Here is a 17,999-nt window from a genome sequence, read left to right as displayed (position 1 = left end):
ATAAGATACTTCAGCAAGCCCAAAAGAGTCTTCCAATTGTTCATCCTCAAACCATTTGGAAGAACTTCTATTTTTAGTTTAAGGTATATCTAGGCCTGCTGTAGCCACATTCCTTATACAATGTAAAGCAGAAGGAGTGTGAGTAAAAAGACAGGCTCCTAAATGCCTTTTCTCTGGAAAAAAAAGGACAGGCAATACTGCTGCTTCTTGAAGACATGCCTGATACACTCACTCACATAAATCTAAACATGCCAAGGCAGGGTAAAATTGCAAAACGTGGAACCCAAGGAAGGCTGTGGGCAGCAGTTTTGTTTGTGCTTTTTTTTCCTCATCCCCTACCACCCTGGACTGCAAATTCAGTATTGCCTATCCAGTCACTTTTGGTTGATACATGATGACTGTCACTCAAAGCACATCCCTTTACAAAAATAAAGGTACATTCTGCCTTTACATGCAAATCCAAATCTAAAAATCCATAATTACTTCTGCAATGCCTTTTCTGCATTACAAAAATTTCGAGTCCAGGAAGAGATTTGCATTAAACTTATTTCAGAATTTCAGATATGTAGATTCAAATTTCACATTCAAGACCTTAACTGCATTGAAATTCTATTCTGTTCACATCGTCTTTTACACACAGAGACCATTTCATTCTGCAGAGACAGATCCTATTCAATATCATTAATAAGACAGACAATAAATTTAAGAAAAAATACTATAAACACTTGAATAAAGAACTTTAAATACAATAGCTGCCTACATTTAGCATAAATTCATGACCTCTATATGATCATATATTATAGCAAAGCTACAGACTCAGGAGTCACCAGCAGATTAATTATCTTTTATTTTACAGTCATGGATGATATAAAACTCCCTGCTCCTATCTGCCCTCCTCTCTCCACCCCAGTATAAGTAGATAATAGCAAATTTACAGCAAGTTATTTTTATATTTGGGATCTTCCTCTCTTACTTCTCCCTGCAGAAAATAAAACTTGGATCTATCTCCCTATTAATTATGAATACTTCTCAACTCCTTGAAAAAAAAACATATTCCTAAATGCACCAGATGGGCAACATAAGACTAGACACTCTCCTGAATTCTCATTTCCCAACTCCCCAACTTCTGGCACACAGCGTACTAAAGCTAATTTGCCAAATCAGCAGATGATTTTAAAACACTGGAGAAAACATATTTGATTTAAATGTGCATCTGTTAACAAAATTCTTTAAAATTACTTAAAATAATTTTATAGGCTGATATGCCTGGAGGCAGGGTATGAGTGTGTATGTTTGTTTTCTTGGGTTTAGTTTGTGTATTTTTCCATGAAGATTCCTTGCAATACAGACTGACAAATTGACGTGTCTATATTTGCTGTAACATCACAGTGAAAGAGAATCACTCCTTAATATCCAAGAGACTATTGAAGATACCTTTATTTCCAAAACACCATGTTTCTTTTGGTCTTGCTAGTTATTTTTTAATCTTGCTGCTTAATCCTTCAAAGGCCTGAATAACATAGAAAATGCAATCTTTCTCTTTTACCACCTGCAAGCAGGGAAAAACAGACCAGCTAAATGTTTCCTCCTACACTAACTCCACAGGCACAAGCAATTTCAAGCCTATTTTCCAGGCTTCCAGGGAAGCCTGATTTGTCTAGCAGTCACCTCATCATATCCTTCAGCCTTTCAAATCACTTGATTCTAGCAACCTGTAAAGCTAACTCTTCTGTCCATTTATATATACCATCATACACAGTACGTAAACATTTTCCCCATCTTCCACATTGTCCTAGGTGCAGGCTAAGGCTGGCATCCTGGAGCCATAAGGAAATTATTGTCTGCTAAAGGTTAATGAACCCTGAAAGAGACAGATTTAGGGGTGAAGAGTGGTGGTGTGTGGTTTTTTGGTGAGTGGTTTTGGTTTTTGTGGGTTTTTTTTCTATACAACTGTTGATGCATAAATAACTTGGCCATAGAGGATTAAAAAAAATTAAGTTTTCCTTTAGCTTCATAAATAAAATACTCATTTTTCTATTTTTCTACTCATTTTCAGGTAAAAGCTTCAAAGTTGAAGTGTACCTGGAAGGAAGCAATGGAATAGAATACCTCTGATATTAACGGTTCACGATAGCCTTAGGAATCAGGTTAAAATGCCATAAAAGGAGAACTGATATACTCACTACCACAAAACCTACAGAATTTATTAACTATTGCCAAGACTAAAGGCAGAGTTAAAACTCATTCTATTCCATGCTTGCTGCACATATAGCAGCAGTTTGATATTTTAGGCTACATCTGTGCCATGACCTCTTCAGCAGCCATGAATAATATATGCCAAATGAAACGCTTGTACAAAGACTTCTGTATGCTCCAGAACACATGACTGTTAGAGGCTTCTACTCCGTAACTCAGCACATATCTTGGTTGCAACAGTGGATAGCGAAACAGAAAGGGAAAGGCACTTAAGCCAACAAACTGAAGTCTCAAATAATACCAAATTTATTAAAGAATGAACAGCACTATTGCTTACCTCACCCAACAGAGACAAATGGGGACCCTGATTTGGTTTTTTGAGTTTTACAGAGCTTTCAGGAATAGTGGCAGACAAGGTGTCCCAAGTAAACAAGCGTGTGACCTCAGGACTATTTTTGATGTTCAACACTAGGCAGAGACGCTATCCAAACTGTGATAAGATGGAGAACAGGCACATGATAATAGTTTATATAAGCTTGTGTCCTGTCATTTCTCTGAAAAGTGTTCAAAACAAAACAACACCTAGAAAACAGAGCTTCACAGTTTACTGGGATAGCGTATCATTCAGCTATTGCCTCCTTAAATTCTTTATATGCCTCAGAGGAACAAGTGCTCTTTCAGCAGCTCTCTGAAGGCTTAGCTAAAGGTTATGCCATTTTGGACAGACAAGTAAGTCTCCAGCTGGTAAGTGACCAGATGCCTATATATGTACATAAGCTAAGGAATTTGCCAGCACTAGAACTCAAATGCCCTTTCGCTGCTTAAGTCTTCTGCATTGAGAACTTGTGTTGGAAACAGTTAATCCTTTCAACATTTCGGTCTAGGACAAAAAGATGATTCTTTCTCTGTTGTGTGTCACTATGAAAGTTTAAGGCCAGTGTTCTTCAAAAAAGACTATTAATCCACTTGTACCAGGAACAGAGCAGTGACAATCAGGTCAATTTATCACACTAAATGCTGCTTTCATTAGGCAGAAATAATAAAGTAACAGTTTAAGTACAGATTGGGCTACAATGGACAATCAAGGAAAATGCCAACACCTCAACAACTGGAATACTTTCTTAATAAAGCAGAACTTAACTTTGTGGAGTCATAATTAGCTAGCTGTCCAAATAAAACAATGAATTTAATATGATAAAATCTGTGGCATATTTATGTAATTCTCATTTTCAAATATGATTTCAAGGAGAGGTCCTTTTACTTCACTTTGAATTAATAAGACAAGACTATTATATCCTCATCAATTAGCATGATTGAACTTTTTTTTTCCTCTCAAATAAGCCACACAAGTAAGTCTGATGACAATATAAGTTATTTCAATTTCCTAACAGTTGCACATATCTGCCAGCTTGCCAAAGCAGCACCATTAATAAAACCCCATGTATACAATACTTGGCTGACAACATTTCATAATTTATAAAAGGCTGACTCACAGAGAATGATAGATTTTTAACAAGTCAGACAAGTGAACCACTCATTGTCCACAGTCACTTTTCCCCATGCAACAGAGGTTGCCATCCCCAGAGCAGGACAGCAAAGCAGTCAAGTCCTACTACAATTTTCAGACAGCTCATTAAAATAAACTGAAAACAATTCTCATATGAAACAAAATATAACAATAGAATCAAGCAAAATTTTACAAATTCTTGTCCAAACTCTCATCAGTACTAGTGAAAGATGAAAAAAGCCAGTAAAGTAATAAATTTGAGTATATGCATTTTGAAATAATATTAAATACTTTACAATATCAGTTTTCAGTAATAAATCTCAAAGTACAAACCAATCAATTTGAGAAATACAATTAAATATCACAAACAGACCATAAAAAAGCATCTTTTGTGTTAAGCAGTGATTTAGAATAGTAATTTAAAATTTACTAGCTGTGTAGCTTCTAGAAATTATACTTTCACTAGTGTCCTTGTACAGCCAATGGTGTTTTGCCTTTTAGCTACCCAAATACAATAAGTGAAGTGACTTACCATTCTTGCTGACATCCAGTTCCCTGAGATTAATGAGATTTGCAATGGATGCTGGCAATGTGGTTAGATCATTGTCTGGCAAACTCAGCTTGTGCAGAGACTGACAGTTAAAAAGTTGCTATTGAAACAAAGAAAAAAGTGAATGCAACTTTCTCTTAGTTTCCTCTACATAGCTTTTGTTTTCAATCCCTTTAAACTTCTGACCTCACAGCTTGAAGGCCAGACTATGTAGAGACTTTGACTACAAAAACTTTATTTAAGTAGTTTTATTCAAAATTGACTAAGTTTACAATGCTTAGGGAAGTCCTGCAAACATCGCAAAACATTTCCAATAATAGACATGCCATGAAATACCCCAGTTTCTGAAAAAAAGAAAAAAAAAATCGATAGATACATTTTTTAAAGTCAAATAGTTCTGGAACACAGGCTTTGAGTAGGTATTGATATTCTCTAAAAGTTTAAATTTTGTTGCACTATATATATTTTTTCCCCTTCCATCCTTCCTAGCTCAAGTACACAAAAATCCAACAAAATTATGATGAAAATTAGTGAAAGCTTGATCTAAGGATATAGAAAAACGTATAATCTCTTCTGTATACATGCATTATAATTTTTATCAAGTATTAGCTCAGAGCCAGATCTCTTCCTGTATGCAAGGTACCTTGATTGAGATTCTTACCCAAAAGCTTTACAAATTGACAAAATAGGGCAAGTAATATTAGCGTAATGGAAGAAAAATCCTCAAATTATATGTAGGAAGCTTACATATAGTACAAAATAAATATCCATAAGAAAGTGTTTGAAAATGTCCATCTGAACAATTTATGATGAATATTCCTTTCCCAACAATTTTGAATAAGATCATTCATAAACACCTGGACTTACTGTTCTTTTCTTTTGAAATTCTGAGAAAAGATCATACAAACACAGGAAAGATTCTATGACTAAAAAAAATTTATCCCAGTCAACATCACAGCAATGGGCTTAGTTCAACCAAAATTTCTTGGGTCTTTCTCAATTATGAGGCCGTTATTTCAATCACAGACTAGCCGTTTTTTCAAACACAGATCGCTGAACAAGCCCCGCTCGTGTAACGTTTGCATATACTACCCCAGAACAAAAGCAGAAATAAATTAGCAAGATGGACAGTTCGAGCAATGAGCTTCAACTTGCTTACTGATGTTTCCAATTCCTCAGAAATATGCACCTAGTTAGAACTAGTTGATATCATTAAGGTTTTGAAGAGTTACAAGTTACTTAGGATATTATATGGGAGGGAGGACTTTGATTAGCTGATGTGTTTTGGAGCCATTCCTTTATTTCAGCACTTCACGCAAGAATATATACTTAAAACTCATCCCTGAAAACAATAATCTGGACTCTTGGAATCATGAGAAATTTCCCCAATTAGTCAGGTGAAAGCAAATGCAGTACAAGAAATTGCAAGATCCCCAAAGGAAAATGGGCAGGGTAGTTTTGTGTGCTGTTGGCTTTGCAGTTGTTCCTTTTGTTGTTCTTTTTTAATGTTTGCATATTCAGTGATTAAGTACATCATCATTACTGTTAGTAAACACCAGAAGTCATATAATTAAGGACTATTTTACTGCAGAATTCCAATTTCTTCCAAATAGCAAGGTGAGAGGGAAAACTGAAACTGCTACAGTTTGAGCTTTTCAGCTCAAAGGCACACCGGCACTTGGGATAAACAGGGTACCTTTTCAAATGTGATTTAGCACACAAAATGAAAGCATTTCAAATGCCTGGTCACTTTGGGAACTGAGACTACACACCAGCACTTCATGTAAAACAAAGTTCTTCTCTGTCACCACCCTTCTCTGCACTGCAGTTTGTTCATGTAAGCCAATCAACTAAATTAAGGAGCTATTCTGTGAGAACCAATTTTTGAAGTATGCTGGCGTTCTGAAAAGATTGGAGGTACTTTAAAAAAAAAAGCCACATACACTGACAGGCCATTTCAGTGTCAGGTAGATATGACAGCTCAAAAACAGTGGTGTGGCACACAAAGATGGCAGCAGATTGCAAAACAAGGATAAGAACACACAGCAGGGGCAAAGAGGAAAGGGGAAGAGTGGGAATGTCTTAACAAGGCTTCAGAAAGCTGGAGACAGCCTAGTAAGTACCGCACCCTTCAAATGAGATGGCTTAATTAGAAGCCTTTTTCAAAGTTAAGAGACTAAGTAAGAGCTTGGACTTGGGAAAAGGCAAACACAGCCTGAAATTCTGGCTCAAAATTGGCTAGGATAATTTCAAATGTTAATGACCTTCCCTTACAGATCTTCTACAGATAGTTTTAAGATGACAATTTCTGTCAAATGATTAAACAAAACATTTTTACTGGGTCTTTACTGTTCCCTAATCTCTCTGCTTGTTTCCTTTACAATATTTGAATTTATATGTGGGGGTTCTTTCTTTTGAAAATTGAAAGGGTAGTAAGAGATAATGACCGAAATTACTTAAAAGCTGAAAAAATCCACTTAGCTTCTCAAAAATAAGTCCATAAGATGAATTCTTATAATGCACAAACACAACAGAATTAAGCACATGTAGGCTATCATGCGTCCCTGCAGCCCAGCAAAGAAAAGCAGAAATGAACAAAACAAAAATGGTCAAACAGTCTTTCTAATTGCATGGATAACTTAATCTTAGACTAGACCAAGGGAAGTGGTAGAAGGCCCACCTCTGAGTTTACTCACATATCAAAATTGAATTTCATATAGGAACTGACTAATGAAATCAAATGGTATGTAACAGAAAATGAAGATAAAGCAGACTAACTGCTTCTTCTGGTCTAAACTGCCAATATGCGTTCATTTGATCACTACAGTAGAGTCTTTCTTCCCCTTTTAAGATTACTAAAAGGAATTTTTTAGAGAATTATGAGTTTAGGAGGAAGATGTTTGCTTAGTTCTTATCATTTGGAATCAGGAATTTAATGCAAGAAGAGTTCAGAAGATTTCCCTTTTTTGGCTAAGAAAGGTATTTAATTCTGTTTTTTCAGCACTCAATTTTATTCTTGTCCAATAAAGAATGAAAGACAGGAATGAAGTTCTGAAATCATCTGAAAAAACCTCAAAGGCTGATACAAAGTCTTTAAAAGTAAGCTACTAAGACCTAAAGTAACTAAGTCTAAAGAAATATCTGCTTGGGAAGGGAAAAGAATAAAATAGTGGAAGTTCTAAACGATAACAGACTTCGACAAAATGTATAGTTTTAACTTACATTTTAATAGCTCTATTCAACATATAAATACATTGATGGCTTCTCAGGAGCATTTAAGGCTGGATTTTCAAAAGCACTCAGCTGGTTTAAGTCAGCTTTACTGGAATACAAGGCTTCTGATAACTCTCAGGTTACTATCCTGAAATTGTTTTACTTCCTTAGTTGTTTCACTTATCTTTCAAAAAATCCAAACCAGCAAAACTTGAAGTGATTATAGCAAACTTTCCACAAATCTAACAAAGCATTCTACAGTTGTTTCACATGACAATGAAGATTCGTACACAATTGTGACAAAACAATTTTTAATGTTAAGTCTTTCATCTAACTACTAAGTGTTAAATTCCACCAAGATAGGACCTAGTAACAGAAACAAGTCTATTGTAATGATCATTTTGTACTTCTCAGAAGCCTCACTGGCACAAATTTTCATTCTTTTCTCTAGTATACTGTTAATTCAGCATGCAGTTTGTCTTCAGATTTCAGAAAAAACAATAAATATTAATTTCTATAATAAAGATGTAACCAAAGCAGCATTCCAGCTGTCTAGTTTTTGAACTTAAGTAATTTGAGATACTTCAAAAAGTCTCTTCAGTCATGTACCAAAGAAGAAAGAAGGACTTCAAGTGAATAGATACTTTTGGATTGTAGCTATCTTTTGTGGGCACAAAGATCTGAACAAGACATTAATCTTGCTTCTTCTAATCTTCATGTGTTATCGGAGATTCAAAATAATGCCACAATTTGTTGAATACAGTTAGTCAGTTTGAGCAGATATTGACACAGAAATAAATTAGCCTGCCTCTTCTGCTATGTACCTTTCTTGGGTTGGATCAGCTGCTGAAGCAGTTTCATCCCAATTCATGCAGCAGACTAGTCAACCTGGAATGTATAAACATTCCTTCTACCAGGGCTGCTTCTTCTGGGACCAACATTTACTTAAAAATATTTGGCACACTTCAGCCTAAAAGATAAAGCGGGAAGCTAGACACTATCAGCTTCTACAATGCTGATGAAGTAACAGAGTTAATAAACGTAACTAAAAGGAAAACCACCCAACATACCTTTGGAAGCTCTTCAATCTGATTAGCATCTAAATAGAGTTCTTCCAAGGTCTTTTCAAAAGTAAAAATCTCCTTAGGCACCTGCTCCAGGCTGCAGTGAGAATAATCAAGCGTAGTGACTGTTTCCTCCTCTCCACGCAGACAGCGGCATGGCACCAGCCGCACAAACAAATTGCGCTTTGTTGTCATTTTCAGGCACTGTAAAACAGAAATTGGTCCATTTAAAAAGAAAGACAACTACAGAAATACTTACATGGGCAGGTTCTCAAACTTCTCCTGGCTGCTAAATACTTAAAAAAGAAAGAAATGTATACACGCCTGCATATGCGTGTAAGTATACACATATGTGAAAGACAGGGGGGAGAGAGAGAATTTATTTATTTTCTTTTAAACACAACAGATCTGTAGTGGCATGAAATGTGGTTAACACACCTACAGACCCCAGAAGATCAAGTCAAAATTGAGCCTGTAACTTGTTACCTGCTAACACAGCCCTACACTGCAGAGAATTTCGAAGCAGCAATTCTGAAGTGTCAGTTGTGGTTTTACAGCATAGTTTATTCCTACCTTTACAAAGGTTACTGGGATTATATTTTTCCTTAATATAATAAAATCCGCGCTCTACAGACCATTAAAATATAGCTACAGAAAGCTGATTTTTTTTTTGGGGGGGGGGGGGGGGGGCGGGGGGGGAGGCACAAGCAAGATTAAATTAAAGTACCTTAATTTCAAATCCCTCATTTAAAGACAGAACACAACAAAAAAACCCAGCATGGTTTCTACTAACTGTTCTATTTACAGTTTAAAAGGAAAGGTTTCCAAGTACACAGATAAAGAAGGAACTTCTTTTTGCAACTCCATCCAGTTTGGAAAAATTCAACACATCTTGCTGTGCATGCTGGAACTAAGGAAACTTCACCTTGCTGTGGAAATGTGTCTTTCTTCCTTTAAACTCAATCACTGCTACAACAGTCCTCCCTACTCTCCATGGCTTCGACAATATTCCTACTCAGCAGGAGACAGCAAACCTAAATGGCGCAAACTGACTAGCTGATTACTGATGGTGTACACCAGCCATGTTCTGCCTCTTTTGTCCTCAGCAAGAGCACAAGTTTAGCTCTCTTTCCTCTAATTAGAAATTGATATTCACAAAATTCAGAAACAATCACCTGCAAAATGTCACCTCAAGTTTCAAGTTTGGCTGAAATCAGATGACAGGCTCAACAATTTTTCAGGAAGGACCAATATGTGCAAGATGGACAACATGATCATGTAAGCTTCATTTCCTCAGGAAATTGGTCTAAAAATACACACTTTTCCAAAACAGCACTGAGTATTTATTTTCTCAATCAAACTGCCAACACTCCAAATTAAAATATACTTTTTCTAATCTCCATTTTTTGGAATTGCAGAAATTATATTTCAACTTTTGGATTGGTGACAGGAAACTTTCTTCTCCATGTGCCAAAAAAGTCTTTCAGACACATTTAGCACACTGCACTTCAACTTTCAGAGAGTATGTTAGTAATACAGAGAGAAAATAAAATACCACAGCCACCATGCTATATGAAGTCACAGGCTGCGAGACCCCTCTTCTTATTAAGACAAGAAAAAAAGTCATGCACTTGGATTTTCCTCTTTGAGCAGCTAGCTTGCCAAGTACTTCACAGTATGTTTAATTTATATGACAACAGGTCGAGGGGCTGCTGTACTTCAGTGTTTTCACTAAACAGAAGTACAACTTATCACTCAGACTGGATACAGTCAGATTCTAAATCCATCCATTAAAAGGATGGAAAAAACCTTTTAAACAGATAGTGGGATGTCAAGACTTCCTTTTTTAAACAATGCTACTAGGATTTTGTTACAATGTTGATCATCCACCAGAATATTTAGCACTCCTGTAGAACTCCAGCCATGTTATTTAAATAAAAAGTGATCTAAAAATATTTATCTGTATTGCAATGCAAAGAGTTTAGAGACTGCAGATTACATGCTGGGGATTTCCACAGAATGGGAAAGTCAGCAAAAGAAACAGAATAACCTCCTCCTGTGTCTTCCACAGGAACAGGCTCCAGCATGGCATCCTCCAGCCACCCGCAGCCAGATGCCAAAGATGCTACTGAAGCTGATGTGCTCACTGGGTCACAGCTACCCACACCTTCTCCAAGCCTCAGAAGACACACGTGAAGATGTAAGAGGAATTCCACAGCCAACATTTACAAATGAAAAAGCCTTTAACAAAAATAAAAATTTGTCTCATTTTGTTATTACTTCAGAGAACTGCAGAGCTGTAGAAAAACACACCAGTTCTGAAAGAAGCACCAACAGCAGCCTCTTTAAACGGGAGTATAAGCAGAAGAACATACCCCTTAGAAACAACAAGGACTAGAAGCAGAAATTGTACGTGTGAGTTGATTACCAGAAGTCTGGCAAGGGAAGACACACCTATATCATACCGGCTGCAGCCATCAATAAGTTCACTTCATCCAGTCATTTCAACTTCTGAGAATTATCTTTTGGTTTCCAGAGTATGACAAAGTTCACTACACGGTTCATATAAATAGTGAAGTATTCATTCAAATCCCTCAAAAAGAGCATGCATTATACTGTTTGCCCTCTCTTTTTCAGTGGCTTTTCTCTTCATAGTCTTGCTGAGGTCTCAAAAGTTTCTGAAGCAACAAAACTCATCAGGCCTGACAATGCCAAATACATATACCTAGTTTTCCCAACTTACTCCTTTATTTTGTAAGAGAGATCTTGAGCTTTTGCCGGGGCTGAGGAGGAAGGGTTTTTTTAAAAGATCACATGCACCCACAGCACTGTAAACATGGATCAGTAAACAAATGCCTGTACAACATCACAGTGCTGGGTCATATCTCCAGTGAGTTATCATGTCAGTTAAAGTACCTAAGCTCACATCTCAAGCCAAAATAATCAAACTCATATTTAAGTGTCAAATAAACAACCCTCCTCCAAACCCACTGATTTGATCAACTTGAGCATACATCTAATTATAATGCTTCAAAAACCATAATGAACCAAGAGAGTTGCATTTCAGTAAATGTAGGAAACTACACAATGTGATTTAGTTCAGATTTGTCTTATATTTGTTCAAATTTTACTTCTACACACATATGAATGGTACTAGTGTTCTACAACAGAGAAGGCTGCCAATACTAGGAAATGGGTACAGCAGGATAGTTACAGCAAGTATTCCACATTACCACTGTTCTGCAATATATATATATACACACACACATTCAGTCAGCACACCCCTCCCTATCTGTTTGTCTGTCCACCTATCTTGTGGTCAGTTGTCCAAGCAGAAAAACTGTAATAGAGGAAAGGAAGGACGTACTACAGAAGAGAGTCCTCTGTTATAATTACCAAAGACAGGAAAATGTGATGTCGCACAGAACATGTGCTTTCCTTAAACTGCTCAAAATAAGAACTTCTCCATGGATAGTCTGGGTAAATACTCAGAAAGTAGAAGGGAACACAAAGTATAGCATTGCTTCCCTTCCCACAAAACAGGGAAGTCTAGCAAGCAGAAAAATCTTAGTTTCATAATATATCACAACATTAGAGCATCTGAAGGCAGCAAACCAAACAATATAAAATTGCTCTGCAGATCTACAACACTGTGATGGCTAACTTCTCTCCACTACTTAACTACTCCAAAATTTTAAGAGGCAGATCTACTAAAGAACTCAGAAGAGGGGGGGGGGGGGGGAAATACACAAACAAAACCCCCTTGTTCACTATACCATTAAAACCTTGACACAAGTTTGCCTCAGGTTCAGTGTTCACAGGCAACAGAGAAAAAATTAGAATCTTCATATAAGAGGGGGGTTTTTTACTTCTTGAAGGAAAGGGAAGGAAAAAATATTGCTCTGTAGTCAGAAGCTTTTATTGTAATCATTAGCGGCTCAAAAGTTGGAAGGCATGAGGGAGAATTAATGTTCTTCTATTTGTGAAGACTTAATCTACCACCCCAAAAAAATTCAGTGTTAAAAAAATACCTTATTTAAATTGATATGTATGCTAATTATAAACTAACAGATTTCTGATCATATTTTTTTCTCCATGAATCATTTTAATAATTTTTTTCACACCTCCTCTTCCAAGCTTATATGAGGATCCCACCTAAGGATCAGAGACATTGTAGTATCCGTAGTAAACTCAAAAATACATGAGTGGTTTAAACTACACAGGTACATGTATTTGAGTGAAGTAGTCTTCACTCATTCATATACATTAACTGTGACAGTAATAGGAAACAACTTCCACAATAACTACACAAAATGGGACAAAGGAAAATGTTATTTATTGACCTGCCTATATCCTGAAGGTGGCAATGACTATGCAGACAGGTTTTCCTCTAGGGGTTCAATGGTGGTAAAGGCTGATTATTCTGTGAATTCTCAAATCTGAGAGAACAAGTAAGTGTTTTCTGATATAAGTATGGTAGTGTATATACATATGGTATAATGGTAGTATTCAATCAGTATGATTAAAAAGAAAGGGAGGTAAGAGTTTGCAACTGGAAAATGTTTTGTTGTGAAACTGTGTATAATTTATTTAATATAACCTATGTCAAAGCTTCATCTTATTTTTTTCTGCCTTATATCTATATAAATAGATAGATAGATACGAATTTATATAGTCTATCCCATTTGAGACCATGAATGACATGGAGGACTTAAAAGTTTCAGAATTTATAAGCAAGGCCAAACTGATCAAGGGGTATTACAGCACTTGTTCAAGAAGGCTACAATATCCAATTAAAAAAAAAAAAAAAATCAACCCTTCATTTTTGAAATTGAGGGTTCTCTACTTCCAGACACGTTTCCCCCTCCCCAACTGATCAAACGGCAGATGAAGAATCTACTACAAGCCTTTGATTTAATTATAGCTATCAGACCTCCACTGTTACAAGCAGTGGTTGACACTTGCTAGACGCCAGTGAAGTAATAAGTGGTGAATACTGTGTAATTAATCAATACCCAGAAAAAAAATTATTGGAGAAGATAGGGCAAGCAAAGACTATTCTATCAGATCTACACTGTAACAGCAGTGGGCTGTATCTATGTGGTGGGTTGATCCTGACGGGTTGCCAGGTGCCCATGACTCTCTTCTCCCAAGTAACAAGTGATAGGACAAGAGGAAATGGCCCCAAGTTGTGCCAGGGGAGGTTTAGTTTGGATATTAGGAAAAATTTCTTCACCAAAAGGGCTGCCAAGCACTGGAACAGGCTGACCAGGGAAGTGGTTGAGTCACCATCCCTGGAGGTTTTTAAAAGACGTGTAGATGTGGTGCTTAGGGACATGGTTTAGCGGTCGGATTTGGCAGTGCTGGGTTAATGGTTGGACTTGATAATCTTAAAGGCCTTTTCCAACCTAAGCACTTCTATGATTCTATGAAAATCACTGGAAGCACAAAAGTAAAGCATTGGTTTGAAAGACCATGACCAATGAAGATCAATATCAAGCTTGGATACACACTAAATATTAATCCGGAAGAGTCAGCATCATTCAGTGAAACATCACTCTTTCCCAGAATTCTTTGATGACTCCCTGCATATTCCTGTCATCCAAGTACCTGGCAGCCCAACAGCACCTGCAGATCTGCCAGAACCCCAGGGGACATTTTTGTTTAACCACATGTCTACCTAAGTTTTGATGAGTATTTAAAAAAAGCAAACAAACAAACAAACAAAAAACAACCCCCCCAAAAAACCCTACACAGCCCCCCAAGTATCACATTTCTTTTAAAATTCTGAACTCAGGTTTGTTACAAATAGGATTTAAGTTCACAGTAATTTTGTTTCTAATGCCTGTTAATTTGCTCTAAAAGCAATGGTTTCACTGTGCCATTAGTCCCTTAAATTTCCTGTCTGATGCTAACAGGATGTGACTGCTCATGCTCTAAGCTGGTGAAAGCACCTTCCCCCTCCCTTAAGCCTTTCAAAAGGCTGTTTACCAGTTACATCAACAGCGGAGCTGAAAACAAAACCAGCTATCAGATGTTTATACAGAAAGGCACTGTGCTGGTTCTGGCTGGGATAGAGTTAATTTTCTTCAGAGCAGCTAGCACGAGGCTACAGTTTGGATTTGTGCTGAAAACAGTGTTAATTCAGGGATGTTTTCAATACTGCTGAGCAGTGCTTACACAGAACCAAGGCCTTTTCTGCTTCCCACACCACCCCACCAGGGAGGGGACACAGCTGGGACAGCTGACCCCAACTGACCAAAGGGATAATCTATACTATATGACATAATGCTCAGCATATAAAGCTGGGGGAAGGTTGGCAGGGGAAGCCGCTGCTCGGGGACTGGCTGGGCATCAGTTGGTGGTGACCAATTGTTTTAATTTGCATCACTTGTCTTTCTTGGGGTTTATTTCTATTATTTTCCTTTTCATTACAATTTATTATTATTACTATTACTACTACTATTGTATTTTATTTCAATTATTAAACTGTTCTTATCTCAACCCACAAGTTTTCCTACTTTTACTCTTCCAATTCTCTTCCTCCTATCCTGCTGGGGGACACAGGGCAGGAGCGAGCAAGCAGCTATGTGGTTCTTAGTTGCCAGCTGGGGTTAAACCACAACAGGCATGAAAAACTAGGCACAAAAATACCTGGTCAGGTTCTTTTTAGGCCACTCCACTATCTACGAACAAGTTCAGAATTATGGAGCTGAAGATGTGTAAACACAGGAAAGATTGTGCTGTGGAGCGTGTAACCTAACACACAACCCAACAAATACAAGATGGCTTATTTGGCCAATGGAGAGAAGTCCCAACAAACTCCTGTTGAAACACAGAACTATGAAAAAAAATAGGTATTTTTATTATTAAGAATCTTATTGAATCCACTAAAAAAAAGAAAAAAATAATTGATCACTACCTCTACATTCAAAAATCAGTAGAAAATGAGGGTTCCTATATAAGAAATAAAAACGCAAACCAGTCTGTTTTTAGAAATGTTAAAGATTTTTATCTTCCTAAAGCAGCAACATGCATCACAGAAGATACCCAGACACAGGCTATTTGGCGTGTTGATGAATGAGGCTATACTGTGAAAACTCACAGCACAATTTAGATGAATCTCTTCCCGCTAAAGCTCAGCACACTAGTCCTCATGAATTTGGGGAAACTGTAAACATCTTAGTACTTTATGGAACACAAAGCACCCTTGGCTCTTATAATAAATAACACAATTATCCTTCATTCTTTAACCTGAGAAATTACTTGGCACCTCTTGCTCATCAGCAAATCATGTAAAGAAGCTGGAGGGGAGAAGGGGTGCTAAGGGTTGGTTCAGGCTTCCCCTAAAATCAGTCCAGTCCTCTTGGACAGGAATGGCAAAGTCTTAACTTAACAGACAGCAACTAGTACCTTGCAAACCCTCGCTTGGAAGTTTATTTCTCTGCAATCCTTTTTTCTTGTTCTCTTTAGGAGAGAAAAGTATGGCTCAAACCTGATGGCCACTGACAAGGAGCTGAAACGTAAAAAGACAGCACGTACTGTGAAGAGACTGCCTCTCTGCAAGTGGCACTGGCATTCTCTGGTTGAGGTGTCAAAGCCTCATTTGATAACAATGCCAAGTCAAGGTATTTTCACCTCTTCCTCCCTCTCATCCAAGCTATCTCCTTCTGTCTCTTCTAGGAAAAAAATAACTGCGAAACTGGATTGGTTATGTCATTCGTTTCACTGAATGAGACTGGCAAACATTCAGATTAGTATAAACCAATGAACTGCAGTGCTGCACTCTGGGGGAAAGAAAAAGTGGTAGGAAATAAAAGGGGTTTTGAAACCATTTCACCATTTTAATGTGAAGCTATAGTCTGAGCCTCCCTGCTCCTGATATGAAAACAATGTTCAACTGCACCCATGGCTGCATGTCCTCACGCAGGCAGGGAACACCAGAAAAACACATTGTACTTGCTCACATACAGCATTCAGCACAAAAGAAATAAAAGGCATTACTCATGAAACTACAATGGTGAATGGTAACAACAGGAGGAGGAATATATTAGTAAATATAGTAAATAATAACCAATTGCTAAATGCAAAAATATGAAGGATGCTTGCTACATTTTTTGAGAAAGCGAAGGGAACAGAGTGGGCAGAAATCAGTTTTGCTTTTATTAGTTCAACAGCTGCTAGGATATAAGCAGCACCAGTGATACTATACTCCTAGCTTGCTGAAAACCAAAACTGAAAGCTGGTAACAAAACTCAAAGCTTCTCCTGAGATTAACCACTTTTCAAGCTCCCAATGCCCATGTATGTATTTAAAAATGTATACATAAAAACCACAAAGAAACAAAAACACCCCCCCCACCTCCAAGGGCCAGGGCAGCAAGACAATTTCAGGTAACTCTCAGAAGATCAATGCCAGGTGTGAATTCTGGAGATATTGGCTTAAATTATCTGTGTCTTGTATTCTATGAAGTAAATTCTAACCAGATTTCAATTTAATATTTCTATTTTGTTTTGGTTTAAAATATTCAGAAATCCTTTACACAATTAAGATCTGAAGCTCTTGATCAAAGTATTTTGTAAAACCTCTTTACTTAGTTACAATGTTGTTGATGGTATCAATAATGTTTCCTTGATTCAACAGCATTTTCCTGCTTTATTGAAACTAGAGGCTATCTAATTTGTTGCAACAGTTATTTTCCAGTTTAAAAATTTATCTAAACAGACTATGCTAAAACAAACCCAAAGAGTTATTATGACAAATAAAAGCCACTGTAAGTATATCAAAAGAAATCTTTGGAATATTTATTTCTATTCATTTCTGTAACTGTAAAAAAGCAGCCATACAACAAAGCCGTCAGTACTTGGCCTTAATCATGCCAAAAGCTTAATAATGGCAAAACCAGACTGACTTTGTGAAAACAAAACAATAAAAGTAGTATTGTTGAACTGAGAAAAACAGCAAAACACCTCTGGGCAAATACCTACATAATAAAATATTTTACTTTAAGCACAGCCTTTAACTGAAATGCAGTAATTCAATACTCTGCTATAATCCTAGACCGAGGCATCAGTAGGGCACAGGTATATGAGAGTACAAATTTTTAATTCAAGGCAAGATCCATTACAGAAACACCCTTAGCAAAAAAAGAGGATTAGGAAAACTACAGATTAAGTTTACAGTAAAAAATAAATTAAAAAATGTTCAGACACCCAAACAATTGTAATGTTGGCTTTTTTAATATTTATATTGACTTTTTATATTTACACTACATAATAACTACACACACACCACCCATCACTACACAACCACAATCCAGTTAGTTGCAACTTAGTTCGCACACATTTCTTTTTGCTCAGAAGATTTTTTCTAAGACAGTCCTAGAAACTAACTTCCATCTGGACAACCCAACTATCCAAGTAAGTGGCACTATAACATTTCATCTGAAGAATGGTCTCTAATTGTACAC

At 36.9% G+C, this 17,999-nt stretch overlaps 1 protein-coding gene across 13 annotated transcripts in view; it reads right to left on the bottom strand.

Moving 5' to 3' along the window:
* Positions 1 to 17,999, bottom strand: part of ERBIN (erbb2 interacting protein) — a 118,850-nt gene that overhangs the window by 55,579 nt on the left and 45,272 nt on the right. For 12 of the 13 annotated variants that reach the window (XM_054810199.1, XM_054810208.1, XM_054810204.1 and 9 more), the window contains 2 exons: positions 8,537 to 8,734; positions 4,236 to 4,353 (listed from right to left, as the gene is read on the bottom strand). In XM_054810199.1, the coding sequence (XP_054666174.1) occupies positions 4,236 to 4,353; positions 8,537 to 8,725 (307 nt within the window). In that variant the 5' untranslated portion in view covers positions 8,726 to 8,734. Of the gene's footprint in view, positions 1 to 4,235; positions 4,354 to 8,536; positions 8,735 to 16,891; positions 16,991 to 17,999 lie in introns of those variants that run through there. The other variant, XM_054810206.1, reaches the window with a different exon arrangement.

The sequence above is a fragment of the Grus americana genome, chromosome Z (genome assembly GCF_028858705.1).
Source record: "Grus americana isolate bGruAme1 chromosome Z, bGruAme1.mat, whole genome shotgun sequence".
NCBI classification, from domain to species: Eukaryota; Metazoa; Chordata; class Aves; order Gruiformes; family Gruidae; genus Grus; species Grus americana.
The sequence above is the reverse complement of the archived record's forward strand: the minus strand, read 5'-3'. Positions and strand labels throughout refer to the sequence as shown.